The sequence below is a fragment of the Peromyscus eremicus genome, chromosome 7 (assembly GCF_949786415.1).
Source record: "Peromyscus eremicus chromosome 7, PerEre_H2_v1, whole genome shotgun sequence".
In the NCBI taxonomy this organism is placed as follows: domain Eukaryota; kingdom Metazoa; phylum Chordata; class Mammalia; order Rodentia; family Cricetidae; genus Peromyscus; species Peromyscus eremicus.
The window spans coordinates 62,361,088-62,377,719 of record NC_081422.1 but is presented as its reverse complement, the minus strand read 5'-3'; the positions used below and the strand labels follow the sequence as shown (position 1 = coordinate 62,377,719).

Sequence of the window (16,632 nt, the reverse complement as noted above, 5' to 3'; positions counted from 1 at the left end):
ACATTAGGTTTAGAACTCTGAAATTAATTATTTCCAAATAACTAAACTCTGAAAATAAACCAAAAAACTTCCCCCACTTTTGGTAAAGCAAAGGTGATTTCTTGGGTCAAACAGTACAGGAAAAACAAGAACTCCAAAGGACTAAGTAACTCAATGAGGAGTGAAGTACTTACCAATTTGGCCAGCCTTGACTTTGAAAGGAACATCCAATTCACTCTTCATAAGAAAGAAAAAAATTACAGGACTTCTTTAAGCAACCTCCAAATCACTTCTGTACATCAACAGTATACAGTTGAGTAATTCATGGCTATGAATGCTTCATTAAACAGTAGTTTTACATAAAGAAGTCACAGAGAAGCAAAATTATAAGTAGAAAGGAATTCGTAAGGAAAATAATTGTACGAACAGGTTATTTTAATAAATGAAACAGATGGACGTTGTTTATCTGATATTCATGAAATGGGAAGGAACAGAGGCCATATTCTTATGTCACCTAAAAACAATCCCTGAATAACTCTTTCAGATAATACATTTAGCAAATGAGTAAACAAAACCCCCTGAAAAAGAAGGCTCTATCACACGATTCACCAAACTATATTCCTCTTAGATATTATACATGCCAACCAACAGCAATAACTTTTGCCTGATCTGGACTCCTGGTCACTAAGCCATAACTCTCATTCATAAAGAGGACAAATCTTCAGAATTATTCAACTTTAACCAGTCAGTGCAGACTTGCTGTTATTATTATTGTTAGTTATTACTTAACATGTATGAATACTGTGACTATTTGAACACTGAACTATAATACCGTAGGGTCCAATTAACTATGAATCCATGTTCATGATCATACAATTCTACAAACACTCTAGGTGCAGAGGAACTGATCACAGCACCTTTGACAAAAGAATTGGAATAAGTGGTGACTCTGTTCTCCAGGGGTCAAGACAGGCATGTTCAACATAAGTCACCTAATAAATGCTGTCCCCTGCTTTTTTTTTTTTTTTTTTTTTTTTTTTTTGGTTTTTTGAGACAGGGTTTCTCTGTGTAGCTTTGGAGCCTATCCTGGAACTCACTCTGTAGACCAGGCTGGCCTCGGACGCACAGAGATCTACCTGCTTCTGCCTCCCAAGTGCTGGGATTAAAGGCGTGCGCCACCACTGTCCAGCTCTATGCTCATTTTTATTCTCCTGGAATAATTTTAGCAATGAATAAAGTTCCCATTCCCAAGCAAAATTTCAGGCTAGGGAAACAGCACAGTGTGAAAGCACCTGCCCAGCACAGGAAGGACATAGATTCAATCCACAAAACTATTTTTAAAAAATACATAAATAAAACTGATATGGTTATATTGTGAAAGGGGGCTAGTTTTAAGTACTAAAGTCTATAAATTATAAAGTAACTTATCTTAATTTTAACCAGAACTCAAATTTGGCTGACGGCTCAATCTGTCTTTTGGTGATGATAATGAATACTGTGCCCACAGTTGTATTTATACTTATTTTCTTACAAAATCTTCTCATAAATTGAGAAAAAATGAACTTGGCTCTAACCTCTAGCAACAGAATTGTTACGTTCTAAATTTTTAAATAAAATGTTAAAAATGGAGGCATGCCACCTGAAGTCGGGGGGGGGGGGGGGGACAGTTAACTACTCTGAGTATTTCCAATGTGCCAGGCTCTCTTTCTCATCTCGGCAAGCCACAAGGCCACGGCGGGTTCTGCTACGGAACCAGTGCTCAAGCACATTAGGAAACTGAAACTGAGAAAAAAGAAAATCTAGCACATGCTTGTAATCTCGGCATTTGAGAAATGGAGGAAGGAGGATCAGGAATTCAAGGTAAGCCTTAACTAGGTAGTGATTGTAGCTAACATTATCTACATGAGACCCTATCTCAAAAAAAGAAAAAGAAGCATGTACGCACACATGCATACAAGCATGCATGCAGGAAATCTGAAATATGATGAATAAACATTCTTAAGAGATATCACAGACTTCAGTTCTGTATATACTAATAGAAATGGGTTGAGTTAAATTATAAGAGCTAGCTAACAAGAAGCCTAACCCATAGGCCATACAGTTTGTAAATAATATAAGCCTTTGTGTGTTTACTTGGGACCAAGTGGGCAACTGTTGGGGGGGTGGGCAGGCAGGACCAGAAAAATTTCTGGCTACAGATTTGCATAACATGTTAAACTGAACCTCAATGGGTGTGGGAAGGGTGAATGCTGCTTGCCTTTAGCTTAACAGCAAATGATGCAAATTCCTCCCTAAAGCTAAAATGCCAGTCCTACCTTACTGTTACCTCAGTACACACTGGCTACCCTGTCACGGCATTACTTCCATATCATTTAGATCGCGGGTTAGCACCAAGCCCTAATTTGCCTGGAAAATGTCTAAGGATAATCTGAAGAAAAATATTTCTGTAAGACAAATGGAGACAGCAAAGCTATACAATTAGGTCATGGAACAAACTCTATTTTGCAAAAAATACTAAAAAGCTATACAATCCAATTAAGTCATGGAAATAACTACATTTTGCAAAAAGAAAAAAGAAAATATTATTTTGATCATTTGGGGAAAACTGTAAATCTTTAATCCATAATTTCCAATGGCAAATAGTTAAATAAGGAACCCTGCTTGGAGTGACTCAGTCACTTTATCTGGTACCTGGTACAGATGCCTAGTAACCAAACATTTCTAAGAGCCTGCCAAATTAACTGAGCTATTAAGCATAACTTAAAAAAAAATAATAACCCTTACCAGAGCATTTTCTTTTATCTGCAGATTATCTAAAGCCACATTACCTGTAAAAGACAAAAAACAACGTAATATTAATACAGCCATTAGTATAACGTGCCACATCTACCAAACACCAAGGACGTAAAGCTAGCGCTAAGGACACAGATGGAAGAATGTGAGGAGCAGGAGGCAGAGGCCAGAACATATCTGCATTACGGAACAAAGCAATGGAGGACAGGCAAAACTGTTTACAGAATAGTGTTTACTAAAGGCTACACACCGCCCAGACTGATACAATTTCTAAAACCATATATGTGCATGTGTGTGCAAAACACCAACAAACAGAAACCAAACAAACGTAAGCTGTGCCACCACAACGCCACTTCTACGAATAATATGTGCTTCCTCTGTATATGGAATATTCCAATTTTTCTAAGACAATCGTTGAAAGCTACAAGAAAGGCAGAGAAGCAGGGAAGCCGCCCCCTCCCCCACCCCCCATGAATGGGCAGGAAATACTTCAGCTTTGTATTTAGAGAGGAAGGAAAGAGTTTGACTGTCAGGCAGTCTCCACAGTATGGCAGGAAAGAGAATAAAGCCTGGGACAGCCAGGTGTGGTGGTATAAGCCTGTGACCTCAGCACTTGGGAGAAGGTAAAGCCTGGGATGGCCAGGTGTGGTGGTATAAGCCCGTGACCTCAGCACTTGGGAGAAGGTAAAGCCTGGGATGGCCAGGTGTGGTGGTATAAGCCCGTGACCTCAGCACTTAGGAGGCTAAGGCTGAGGTCCGCTATCAGTTTGAGAGCAGTGTGGACTAGACAGTGAATTCCAAGCCACCTTGAACTACAGAGTAAGTCCCTCTCCCAAAGTCATACATACATACATACATACATACATACATACGTACGTACATACATACGTACATCCATACATACATACATATCTACCTAAAATAAGGCAGTAACTTTAGTGTCAAACAGGGGTCGTCACAGTAAAGACTAAATTTGAAGCCAGATGAAAGAAAGGCACCACTGGCAAACATAAAAATCAGAGGGTAACCCTAGAAGAGTAATCAGCTCTTGGAGGAATCTTTTTTAAATGTGTTTAGGTGGTCTGCCTTCATGCTCGCTGTGCACCACACATGCAATGCCCATGCAGGCCATAAGAGGGTGCTAAATCCCCTGAAACTGGTCAGACAGAGAGGCTATGTGGGTGCTGGGAATTAAACCCAGGTCCTTTGCAAGAGCAGCCACGGTGCTCTTAACCACTGAGCTATTTCTCTAACCCAGAGAAGTCATTCTTAGTGAGCACATTCTCTAAAATTACAGAAGTACACAGCTCTGTGTTTAACTATATCACGTGATGTCTTACACGGAATTACACTGAAGCCCCCCAACCTTTGAGCCAACAGAAGGGATGTGCACACACATACCTCTCTTCAGCCATTCAGAGTAGTCTAACAAGCTCTAGGGTGACCAGAGATCCTGAACCTGCTCATGAGTCCTGACTGTTCCACCCAGAGACTCTCAATGAGTGCTTGGATCATCCACACTGAAAATGACATTTCCACAATTGGTATGACAGTAATGTGCATGTGCACGTAACATACAAACGTGACTATATATAAACATGTATGTGAAAACAGGGCTGTCTCTACTACAGTGACCTGTGGTTCTATAACGAACTAACAGGTATTGACCACTGCCAACATGGCAAACAAGGTTCAAAGCATTACATTTTAAAAACTGACAGAATAGCAGGGCGAAGGTGGTACATGCCTTTAATCCCAGCACTTGGGAGACAGAGGCAGGGAGATCTCTGTGAGTTCGAGACCAGCCTGGATTTTAGATCGATTTCCAGGCTACACAAAGACACCTGTCGCAAAAGGAAAATAAAAACCTGACAGAATAGCAACTTGATATATCCCGGCTGGCTGATAATGACTGGAGACCCGCCCTTTTCTAAGAGAAATAGAAGAGGAGGAGTGGATGAGGGGAAAGAGGGAGGTGAAGGGAGAGACTGGGAGGAGAGGAGGGAGGGAGAACTGCAGTAGGGATGTAAAAACAAACAAACAAATAAATAAATAATCACCAAAAAAATAAACCCTAACAATACTATAAGTGATGATCACTAATGGTGGGACAAAGGATGGCTTTTGTATTAACCGTTTCAGTATTTTCCAATTTTTATAATTACCAGGTTACTTTTAAGTAAAATCATGACACAAAATAGGGGAAATGAGGAAATAAAAAATAAAGCAAAGGTAAATTCTAAGTTTAATTTGCCTCAATGTTTGTATATGAATTCTTCCCCATACCTTACATCTACTTTACTTGCAGACACATACAACTAACAAAGAACTAGCTAGGCCTGCTCATACTTCCTGGATAAACGATACAAACGGTAGCCATAGCGATATCATTCTGCAGCTATTTGCACTAAAGGAGGAGCCACTAGTCCAATACCAAGGGAGGAAGGAAAACCAGCACCTTGCAGACTGGCAGCATCCCAGCGAATGGGGGAAAGTGCGTCCATCCCTCAGCCAGTAGCCAGGGCCCTGGCGAGGTAAAGCACCAGCCAACTCGCCAACACGGTGCATGCTGTTCTGACAGGTACATGTGCATCCATTCCATTCCACAGCCCAGGAACGCAGAATCTTCCACTTAAATAGTTTGTAAGACTGAAACACATCCCCCCTAAAAATCAGCCACTTCATACTGAACTGAGTACCGGCGAAAAAAATATCAAAAAAAAAAAAGATAGCGTTTTCCTTCCAGAAATAGTAATTCCAAACACACAGAAGTAACTTTCCTGTTTAGCTAGATCACCAGAGATAGGAACACTTAAAGGACACAGGAAGTTTCTAGGAAAAGGAAAAAAAAAAAAAAAAGCAAAGACTAAATAATCGTGTCTTATCTTAAAAATAAAGAAAAGAAACAAAGTCAGGAGGCTGAACGATGGGAGGTGGACACGCTACACTCTGCCCGCAAGGAAAACATGAAGGCCAGGCATGCCATCAGGTAGAACTAAACCTCAAGTCCACAGATGTCCGGGGAGACACGGGAAAGGCGCTCTGTGAAGTGGACTAAAGGATCTGGGTAAGGAGTGGAGTGCAGGAGTCCAGCTTTGAAGGAGAGCCCACTCCGTGGGCACTAAAAGGCTCCAGACATTTTGCACGAGCTCACACTGCTGAGAGTTACACAGTTTCAAGCTTCAGAGCCAAGTCTGAAGGGTATGTTAACACGGTAAACCTGAACCAGAAGGTATAAAATAATCCTTGCCGATGAATTAAAGGTAGACATGAAAGCAAGTCCGTTAAATTAGCAAGTAACACTATCTTTAAAAAAAAAAGGCCATTATTAAATTAGAAGAGACAACCAGGTCAATGTAGTGAATAGAAAAACAGAGGGGCTGGAGAGATGCTGAGTGGCTAAGAGCACTTGTTGCTCTTGCAGAGGACCCAGGTTCAGTGTCCAGCACCTACGCTGAGCAGCTCACAGCCACCTGCAATGCAGCCCCAGTGGGATCCAGTGCCCTCTCTGGCCTCCTGGTCTCTACAGATACCAGGCACACACACAGTGCACACACATACATGCAAACACTCAATTTATTTTTTAAATCCAATGGAACTCTCCTAACGTGGAACAGGCTTGCCTAAGTTCTAAGTCCAAGAATAGCTTTTAAACACGTAGTCATCTACAAAGTAAACAGAGAAAACACAGTGTTGCTCCGGGTCTGGTGACACATGCCTGTTCTCCCAGGTAGAGGGAGAACAAGAGGTAGAGGCAAGAGGATCAGGACAGCAAAGGCAGCCTGAGCTACACTGTGAGCTCAAGGAGACCTGGGCTACATGACTAAGGAACAAAAAGGGTGAGGACGCAGCTCAATTACTAAACAGAGTGCTTGCCTAGCATGCATGAAGTTCTGGTTCTATCGCAAGCAGCAAACACAGATCTGGTGTGCTGGCACACACCTGTAATTTCAATACTGAACAAAGGCATGGGCATCGAAAGTCCTAGGTCATCCTTGGCTACATAGGGAGTTTGAGACTGGCCTGGGCTACATAAGACTGTCTCAAAAAACAAATAGAAAGGAAAAATACTTTCAAGCAGAAATCATCTCTAGGTTTTCACAGAGGCTTAGGCTGTATCTCCCTTACAGTACTTAGCACTTAAGTTTATATAAATCCCCAACACAATTATGAACTGAATTATGAGTACCAGTGTCCTTCCTCACTGGTACTCAAGAAACAGTGGCTTAATTGCCTTAGAATGCACATAACTACAGGACAGAAAGAACTCGAATGAGGCCATCAATTAATATTTCAAAATCTATACTCAGATGTGTTGCATATCCGGACCCTCACAGACAGGAGGCAGGTGGTACACATCAAGAAAGAGAAACAGGTTTCTTGAGGCTAAATAAAAGGCCTGTGAACACCACGGTGACCTACACATGGAAAAGCCAACACTCGGTCTTTTGATACTCAATGCCATGTTTCAGCACACCATGGTCTCTGCCAGACAGCAGAGTAGAACAGGTAGAGGGTCCAATCCCACCGGAGAAATCTGCTTCGTTCACCAAGCAATAACCAGACTCTGCCCTGAGAGGCCTGTTGGTGGCACTCTGGGTCTCTACATTGTACGGGTTATAGAAAAATCCAGAAAGAAGTGAAAAGGGTGGAGTCAGAGGATTACAGCAGGAACACCGGAAGAGACAGTTCCTCGGGGACACAGGAAATGGCACTGCAGATGACCATGCTAGACCTTATCTCTAAAAGGGTTCCCAGGCTACATTCCAGAACTACTCCAGGACCACGAAGATCTCACCCCACCCCCTTCACATGGTCACATGAAGAAGCCGGTGGTTGAGCACATGGGGTGGTTTCTCCAAGGTTATAAAATGACTGTGCCACTGTACTAAGAATAGAGCCTGTGTCTCCTGATTCCCTGGTCAGTTCTTAATATAAAACATAAAGATTCATCCAAACTCTGACACAACAACAGAAATGGCAAGAAATAAAAACACCAGGCCCTAATCTAGCCACATGTCCTAAAACAATGACAAACACCTATATAGTGAGTGCTATGTGACTTTTCGAGATTTCTTTGATGTATCTACAGCATTCGTATCAAATGTTTACTGACGCTCATCTCCCAAGCAAATGAGCTCAACCACTAAGCAGTCTGCAAAAGCATGAATCAATTTATTTTAATGACTCATGTTGTCACAGATACCGAAGGAAATATTGTACCAATTCATTCCAAATGATTCGAACTATCTGACTCCAAACTGAACCAACCCAGATTGTTTCCGCTGAGGTTTGCTGTGCAGGAAAAAGGAAGTAACTAGCTCTTACTTTCCAGTCTCCTGATGAAACAAGAAGTCTTGGCAGAGAAAAACAGAGAGCTGTGATGTCACCAAGGCTTTCTCCTTTCAAACACCACAGAGCCCGAAACCCAAGGCACTCTGCACAGCTTCCTAGCAAATGGTTTCAAAGCTCCAACCTCCAGCTCTATTTCTAGAAAAAGAGCGGATTTTTAACTAATGATGATGCTATTGAAATACATGGGAAGGTGTATCCCACTTAGCTTTTCAAGCACCACTTTGATATGTTATCCTACTCTAATGCATTTTTTGTTGTTAATTTTATGTGATACAAGATAAGCTAATGTTGCCTCTACTATACCAAACGTTGACTAAGGAAAGTGGGGGGGGGGGATCTCCCTCTGGGGCTGAGGACATGATGGCTCAGTGGTTAAGAGCACTCACTGCTCTTACTGGGGACCCAAGTTCAGGTCCCACCACCCACATGGTGGCTCACAACCATCCCTAAGTCCAGTTCCAGAAAATCAGACACCCACGTCTGGCCTCCATGGGCACCGCAGGAACATGGTTCAGACACATACATGCAGTCAAAACACTTACATGAAATAAAATAAAATTCTTAAAAAAATAAAAACACTCCTTCAATGGGTTTAGAAATACTTAGACACTACGGTGTTTTATATAATGAGGCTAAAGAAAGTAAAAATAAATCAAACGCCTGTTTTTTTTGTTTTGTTTTGTTTTGTTTTTCTGTCTTTCTCCGACTGCCCTCTAGCACCCTGCTTGGCCATCCTATAGTAGATGTGGCTTCTTTATCTTATCACATTCTGTGACTGGCTCTTCACCATCGGTCTGGGAGGAAGAAGGAAAGACAGAACAACTGTGCACTGGACCAGCATGCCTCACACTGGCTGCAGACAGGGCAGCAGCACTTACCCAAGGGCGGCTCAGGCCGCTCCAGCCTTGCTCAACCCACAGGTGCTTACAGTCAGAGAAGACCCGCTGCTCACCTCATTCATTGGCAGAGAAGAAACAAATGGCTTCCCCTCGGTGACCTGCCAAAAGCCCTACACCTGATGGAAGATTAACTTCCTGTCCCGTTTCCTCATCCTTGGTGTGTGCCCAGTGCTCAATTTCCTTCCACGGGCTGCTCTCTGCCAGCAAGACAAGCTAAGCATCACTAATCTAAAATCTAAAACGCTCCCGAATCCAAACTCTTTGGGTGCTGACTTGTTACCACAGACAGAAAACATACACACCCAATCTTACATGGCACACTACCATCAAAACGCAGCATGCCGAGAATAATTGTAGGCTATATGCACGATATGTGTATGAAATAAAATTGAATTTTATGCTAACATGGATGTCATCCCCAAGAAATCACATTATACACTTACAAACATTCCAAATACTGGAAAATAAAGTTCAGAATCTATGATTTAGTCCCCAGTATTTGAAACAGGAACGCCACCCATAACTGTGGGCTGACAGGGAAGAAGGACAGGACCTGAAACTGCACCCCTGAGCCTGGCTTACAGGGTTGTGAACTTTGTGTACACTACACCCTGGTTCCTGTCCCTGGGCACCACAGCCACCCCTGGAATCCTACACACCATGTCTAGGGGTTAGTCCACTGGTTTAAGGGAAGTGAGAGCCACAGAAGCTGAAATGGAGGCTGTTCCTGGTCCTCCACAGGAAATAACTTTGAAATATCAAATTGGCAGATCCTACATTGCAACATTCCTGCTGAACTCAAGTTACAAAAGATCTGACATTTCGACACCCAGTTTTAGAAACATGTTACTCTTAAAACAATTAAATCCTGGATACCTCTCAAACAGCTAAGGGCTGTGTAATTTATCTGCTGGTACCAGTTTGTGGGGATCAAAAGCCTAGATAAACATTCTCATCTGGCAGTACCTGCCCACCAGGCATATGTCTGAGCCTTTGAAGGCTGCCCTACACACTGCTACAGAAAACTCAAGCACTGTCAAGTATAAAACCAACTGCAAAAAGTTTCCTTGCTTTTTAAGAATCGGGGGGGGGGGGGGGGGAGTTGGATAAAATATATTTACAAGCATGTATGATGTTAGCAGATGTACTATGTTAGAGGAAGCATGCTTCAGAAAATGCAACAGCAGCCTGTCCCACCCACCATTACCACCCATCACTAACAGGTACAAAGGACTTTCTTAGACTTCCATCACAGACACTGAGTGTTGTATGTTCTCTTTACAGATCAGGAAACTGAGGCTTAGAGAATTAAAATGTTTTTCTCCTGGATCCTATAACTAGTGAGTAACTGAGGCCTGTTTCTACAGCAGCAAGTTTTTAAAAGGCATTTTGCCTAAACCACTTTCAAAATATTTAAGAATTGTTTGGCATTAATCTTTGAAGAAATGGCCTTTATGTCCCTCTGAAGTTTATTATTATTATTATTATTATTATTATTATTATTATTATTATTATTATTGGTTTTGTTTCTTCAGTTAAAAAATTACTACTTTATTTATATATTGGGAAGCACATGTGATTGTGGAGGTCGGAGGAGAACATATAAGAGCCGGTTCTCTCCTACCATGTGCATCCCAGGGAGTGAACTCTGATATTCAGGCTTGGCAGCAAGCAGACTTAACCACTGAGCCATCCGGCTGGCCTTGCTTTTTCTTCCATTTAAAAGCAATATCCAGAATATATAACCTGATTCTAGCCTTTCTAATAACTCTTCCTTCGTCTTTTCAAGCTACAGTTTTCTTCTTCATTGTGGCTCTCATTGTGTGGATGTCTCATAGGCCCAGTACAATGTTTTTCAAACTATGGTAACACCATATTTTGATTCTCAAAACCCCCTGGGCACATCCAAGCAAAGATGCACTTTTACAGACATGATACATGTCAGTCGTTTAAGATACCTGTTTCTCTTGTTAGAAATTTCTTCAGGGTAACGTACTTTCTCTAGATCCTCTTTTACTCCTTACTAAAATCTTTCTACCCTATAGGTCTCATTACATGCAAGAGACAATCTCCATTTTCACCTTAGACCAGTTCCTCAACTACTACGCAGGGCTGGACAACCCTTTGTTAGAGACTGTCCATCTCTCACACTGCTGGATGTTTTTAGCAGTAGCCCTAGGATCTATCTAATACACGCCTGCTCAACCAAAAGCATTTTAGGCACTGCCGAACAGCCCTCCCACCCTGACACTGAACTACTGCTTTGGGCTAGTCTCACATGCCAGTTAAGATTTACCAACCTAGTCTCCAAAGAACAAAAAGACTAAATATGTGAAACTTCTACAAGAAGAACCCTTTGAACAGGCAAAACTTGAAGGAAAAAAATCAGTGACACATAAATTTTGTCTGCTAGCACACATATAGTTTTCAAATAGGACGATATATATAATTTTCAAATTTTCTTGAAAAGCTTTGTCAATACCATGGATATCTTAAATACCATGGATATCTTATCAACGATTTCATTAATAGTCCCATTTGATATTAACCCCCCCATAAAAGGTTAATACGAATTTCTCCAGCCTTATTGTCAGAGTAACAGTCAACTCAGACAACTTATCTTATTTCTGTTTGAAGGAGAATCAGGGCTAAAAGACAACTTGTTGAGCAACAACTACTAAGCACATGACTTCCAGGAACCATTAGTGAAACTTTACACGAGCTGAGCTGTGAGCAGACAAAATTCCATTGCTGACTGTTCCCGGGACAGCCAGTGAGAGAAACCCATGTATCCGCTCAGGTGCACTGCACAGTTAGTGCAGACTACTGACAAGAGTATTTTATTCTAAAAAAGAAAAGAAAACGAAGCTGAGGGTATAGCTCCTCACAGCATCTCAGTGGGCAGCATCGAGGCCTGGAGTTTGAGCCCCAGCACCACAAACTAAATTCCATCAGAAAACAGGCTAAAGAAGTCTCCATTCCTAGATTTCACTACGAGACAGTGAGGCAGGAGGTGAGACACAGCACTGTAACACTTAAAGTCAGCTGTGAAGAAGCTGGAAATCTCCGGACTGTGTTCACTGTCAAACCTGTTTACAGAGTGAATATTGACACTGGAAGGGCCCTCAATGCTAGCATGTCCAACTTCCACTGCTAAAAGTGAATAAGATTTGGTAGGTGAAGGAATCTGCAACTGTACCCAAACATTTTATTTCCTTTTTAAAAGACCTAAACACAGGACAAGCAACTGCTAAAACCTGAGTAATGGCTACCTGGGAACATCATCTTATCAGGTGTGATTTCAACTCTTAAGACCATACAAACACACTCTCTACCAAAGTTGAAGAAACAAAGGTCCATAGAGTAAATCGCTTGTCCAACACACCAGCAGGCCTACAACTATGGGCTTTCTCTATCAGCGTTCACATTGATCTGAAGTACTTTTTTTCCAATTTCAAATGTTATTCTTTAATAAATGACATTATTGCAAGAATTCCAAAGAAACACTTGACCTCTCTTTTTCTACAGAAGGCTCTAGACACTTAACTCCTTTTAAAAACTTTTCTTTTTGCATCATGTAGCAGGAATGGGGATCCAAAGTCTTTATTTGGGGGAGAATCATAAAAATAAATGAGCAGAAACCTATTTTTAAAATAAAACAAGCTCCTCCACAATTCGGGGGACAAGTCATAGCTCTGTGACAGCATTGCCCAATAAAAACAGGATGCCTCTCTGTAATCACTAACTTTAGGAGCCAGGGTTTGTGACAGACACGACGTGAAGATCCTTTGTAATTGCTAATGGTAGGTAGTAGTGATAAATAAGCCTGGCAGAGCAGATGGGAACAGCCTATCCATTTTAGCTTCAGGATTATGTTTCTTATAACCTCAACATAAACTGACTTTGCAGCTGATGATGGTCTTGAATTTTAATAATGTATTTAACCAAATCCACTCAGATACCATTTTAACACGTGGCCAACATAACTGAGATACTTTTTTTTTTTCTTTTTGGTACTCCATTAGGAGTAATGCTCATCTTCAAAATCCAGTGTATTTTATACTCGGAGCATGGAACCACATTTCAAATACCGAATAGCTAACTTCTCCTTTGGCAAATGCCAACCAGACAGTGCAAGCCTATACTAAAATCGCTAACAATTAAAAGCAGTTCTGTTCATTTAAGTTGGCTGTTGTTATTTAATCTTCTCCCCAAACTGACAAAATTCCCAAGCCTGACAGTAAATTAGTAAATACATAAAAGTACTCCCCACGTCCCCAAACACCCCATCGGTGCTGGTATCCTGCGGTGCTGAGGAGGCTTGAGGCAGGCATACTGCCACTGAGCCACCCTCCCAAATGCAAGTTTAGTGAAGAATGCTGAAGTAGACTACAATCACAAGACTCGTCTACCCCTAATCCCCAGGATAAAAACCTTGGCAGGTCTTCCCGCACTTGCACCCCAAGCAGACAACCCTAATTAAGGACTCCTTCGGCCAATGGCTTGGATGTCTAATTCAAAACAAAAAAAAAAAAAATGCAGGGCCCATGGTCGAACGAGGAAGTGGCTCAAGGTAGGAATCCCTGAGTTAAAGAGTCATGCCTTGGGGGCAGGCAAGCCTCTTTTCTCACTGTCATCCCTGCCCATCCCACCTTCCGGGTCTCGGGACCCAACTGAGAAGGAAGCCTGGTCCTGGGGCTGAGATGCAAGGGGAGATATGCTGGCACTGTGGGGAGCGTGAGCCGCACTCAGACATCCGCCGCTGAGGTAAATAATTATATATATTTTTTCCCCTTGCTTTCTACTGAGGGGTTCAAGCGGACCGCTTAGCAGCGCGATGCCCCTGCGCAAGGGATGTCGACCACAGGGGCATGCCCAGCGGGGGTCCCTGGGGTCCCCAGGCTCCACCATGCGCGGCCCCCGCTCCCACGCCGGCCGGCCTTGGCGCCGCGCTTACCGCCCCAGATGCCCAGCTTTAGCTGGGACTTGTTCAGGTTCTCCACGTAGTCCCCTAGGAAGCGGTTCAGCAAGTCTGCGACCACCGACTCCAGCACCATGGCGGGGACCAGGAGGCGGGAGAGGGCGGAGCCGGAACGCAGCGCGCAGGGGAAGGCGGTGGCGCGCGCCGAGACTGACAGCGGCGGCCCGCCCCGCGCCGCGCGTGCGCGACGCCGCCGCCAGTGCGCAGGCGTCCTGCCCCCACCGCCTCCCCCGCTGTTACCCGGGGCTGATGAGAGAGAAAGCGAGAGTGAGGCCTGGGGCGAGGCGGTGTGGCGCTCCTCCTGCACGAAGTTGTGCGTTCGAGTCCCCATCCTCTCGTAATCCAGTCCACGTAGGGCACGCCTCTTATCCCAGCACTGGGGAGACAGAAGTAGGAGGGTTCATGGCTACACAGCCAGTTCAAAGCCAGAGGAGGCTTTATATATATATATATTTTTTTAAAGTAATGAAATGGACTGGTGAGATGGCCCCGAGGGTAAAGGTGCTTGCTGCCAAGCCTGATGTTCAAATCCTGAGGATCAACGAAGAAAGGAGAGCACAGATACCCTCAAGTTGTTCTGATCTCCACACTCCCATTATGCCTGGCATGCACACAAACACACAGACAGAAAGCCAAGGCTACATAGTAAGACCCTGTCTCAATAAATACATACATACATACATACATACATACATACATAAATGGATAAATAAAATTTAAAAATTAAGACTGGGCCTGGTGACAAACATCTTTAGTCCCAGCACTAAGAGGGAGGCAGATCTCTGTGAGTTCAAGGCCAGCCTAGCCTACCTAATGAATTCCAGACCATTCAGAGCTACACAATGAGACACTGTCAAATAAATAAATAATAGGGAAAATACGAAGAAAAACAAAAACAGTGCTAACCAGTAACTGACAAAGACCTACTTCAGTCTTCCATTCTTACCACATAAAATAAATCCTTAACCACTTGTTTTTCCTTGCTCATCAGACTAAACCCAGACCCTCCCAGCTTCCCTATGTATAACTAATGAACAGCAAATCTGCCTGCTCTATACTGATGGTTTCCTTAATTCTTCTGTCTCCCTTGTCCCCGCTCACTGGTCACTACTAACTGGTCCCACTGGCCTCCGGGCTTTTTCTTTTCTTTAATCTGTTCTTCAGACTGACACCAGAGGTCACTTTCCCAAAGCACAGATGAATCAGTTAGTCACCTACTAAAAAATAATAACCTGGTATTTATAACACACTCTTCAGTCTTATCCAACAGCTCCCAGCATCTAGAACACTCTCTTCAATCTGTCCCCAAACTCGTTTTTTTTTTATTATTATTTTTATTTTGTGTGCATTGGTGTTTTGCCAGAGGTGTTGGATCCCCTGGAACTAGAATCATAGACAGTTGTGAACCGTCATGTGGGTGCTGGGAATTGAACCCAGGTCCTCTAGAAGAACAGTTTGTGCTCTTAACTGCTGAGCCATCTCTCCAGCCTTCCCCCAACCCCACAAACTCTTTCTAATCACACCCCTTGGGATGGCTAATCTCAGTTGTCAACTTGATAAGATAGAGAATCACCTGTGTGATGGGAAAGCCTGCTTCCTGAGATACCATTCCTGGGGGGGGGGGGATCTTGAACTATATAAAAAGAAGAAAGAGTTGAGCACAAGACTGACTCACTCTGCCTCTCTCTCTCTCTCTCTCTCTCTCTCTCTCTCTCTCTCTCTCTGTGTGTGTGTGTGTGTGTGTGTGTGTGTGTGTGTGTGTGTGTGTGTCTGTCTGTCTCTCTGTGTCTCTGTCTCTGTCTGTCTCTGTCATTCTGTCTCTATCTCTGTCTCCCTGTGTCTCTGTCTCTCTCTGTCTCTCTCTCTCTCTCTCTCTCTCTCTCTCTCTCTCTCTCTCTCTCTCTCTCTCACATTGATCATGGGTGCCATGTGACTAACTGCTTTAAATTCCTAATGCCTTGAGCCATAAGCCAAAACGACCCCTGCTCCCTTGAGTTGCTTTCATGGGATTTTATCACAGCAGCAGAAGTAACTCCAACCCCTCCTAAGCCCTCCCTCTCCCTGCTTCCATCCTACTGACTAGTCACTGAGTTGTTTAAAGAAACAGCGCCTGTTGCTGTTGATAAGGGGTATGCAATAAAAAAGCAACAAAAAACGACACAAGAGTGTTTGGAAAACAGTGAGACCAGGAAAGAGGACACAGCAGCATGCTGTAGTCCAGTGAGTCAAGTGCAACCTTGTGAGAGGTGTGGGCAACACTGACCCTCCACTACACATTCCCTGCAGCTCAACAGCACTTCACAGTTTTGAAAGAATGTATAAATATGCTCTTATAAGCTTAATTCTGTTTTGTTATTTTTTTAACTTGTATCTCAGGAAATCTGTCATTAGTAGTCATCTTCCTGTAATTTCTCACTAACAATTTGTGAGTTAAATAATTTTAATAGAAACTTATTAGAGAAAAATGTAATCGAAATTTAAGTTTGGAATGCTAAGTAACTCCCTCCAAACCACATAGGAGTTACTAATTTCCTTCTCTGAACACTACCACCCTTTCCTCTGTCAATAATTATACAATTTAATCACCACTAGACTATCAGTCATTCTTTGATCTCCTTTAAAGGC

General features: G+C 42.8%; 1 protein-coding gene across 1 annotated transcript in view; it reads right to left on the bottom strand.

Moving 5' to 3' along the window:
- The window catches only part of Vps13c (vacuolar protein sorting 13 homolog C), a 152,753-nt gene extending 138,666 nt beyond the window's left edge, over positions 1-14,087 (bottom strand). Inside the window, exons 1-3 of the mRNA XM_059268181.1 lie at positions 13,984-14,087; positions 2,764-2,807; positions 174-216 (exon numbers count right to left, since the gene is read on the bottom strand). Of these exons, the coding sequence (XP_059124164.1) occupies positions 174-216; positions 2,764-2,807; positions 13,984-14,083 (187 nt within the window). The 5' untranslated portion in view covers positions 14,084-14,087. The remainder of the gene's footprint in view (positions 1-173; positions 217-2,763; positions 2,808-13,983) is intronic.
- Positions 14,088-16,632: the final 2,545 nt, after the last annotated feature.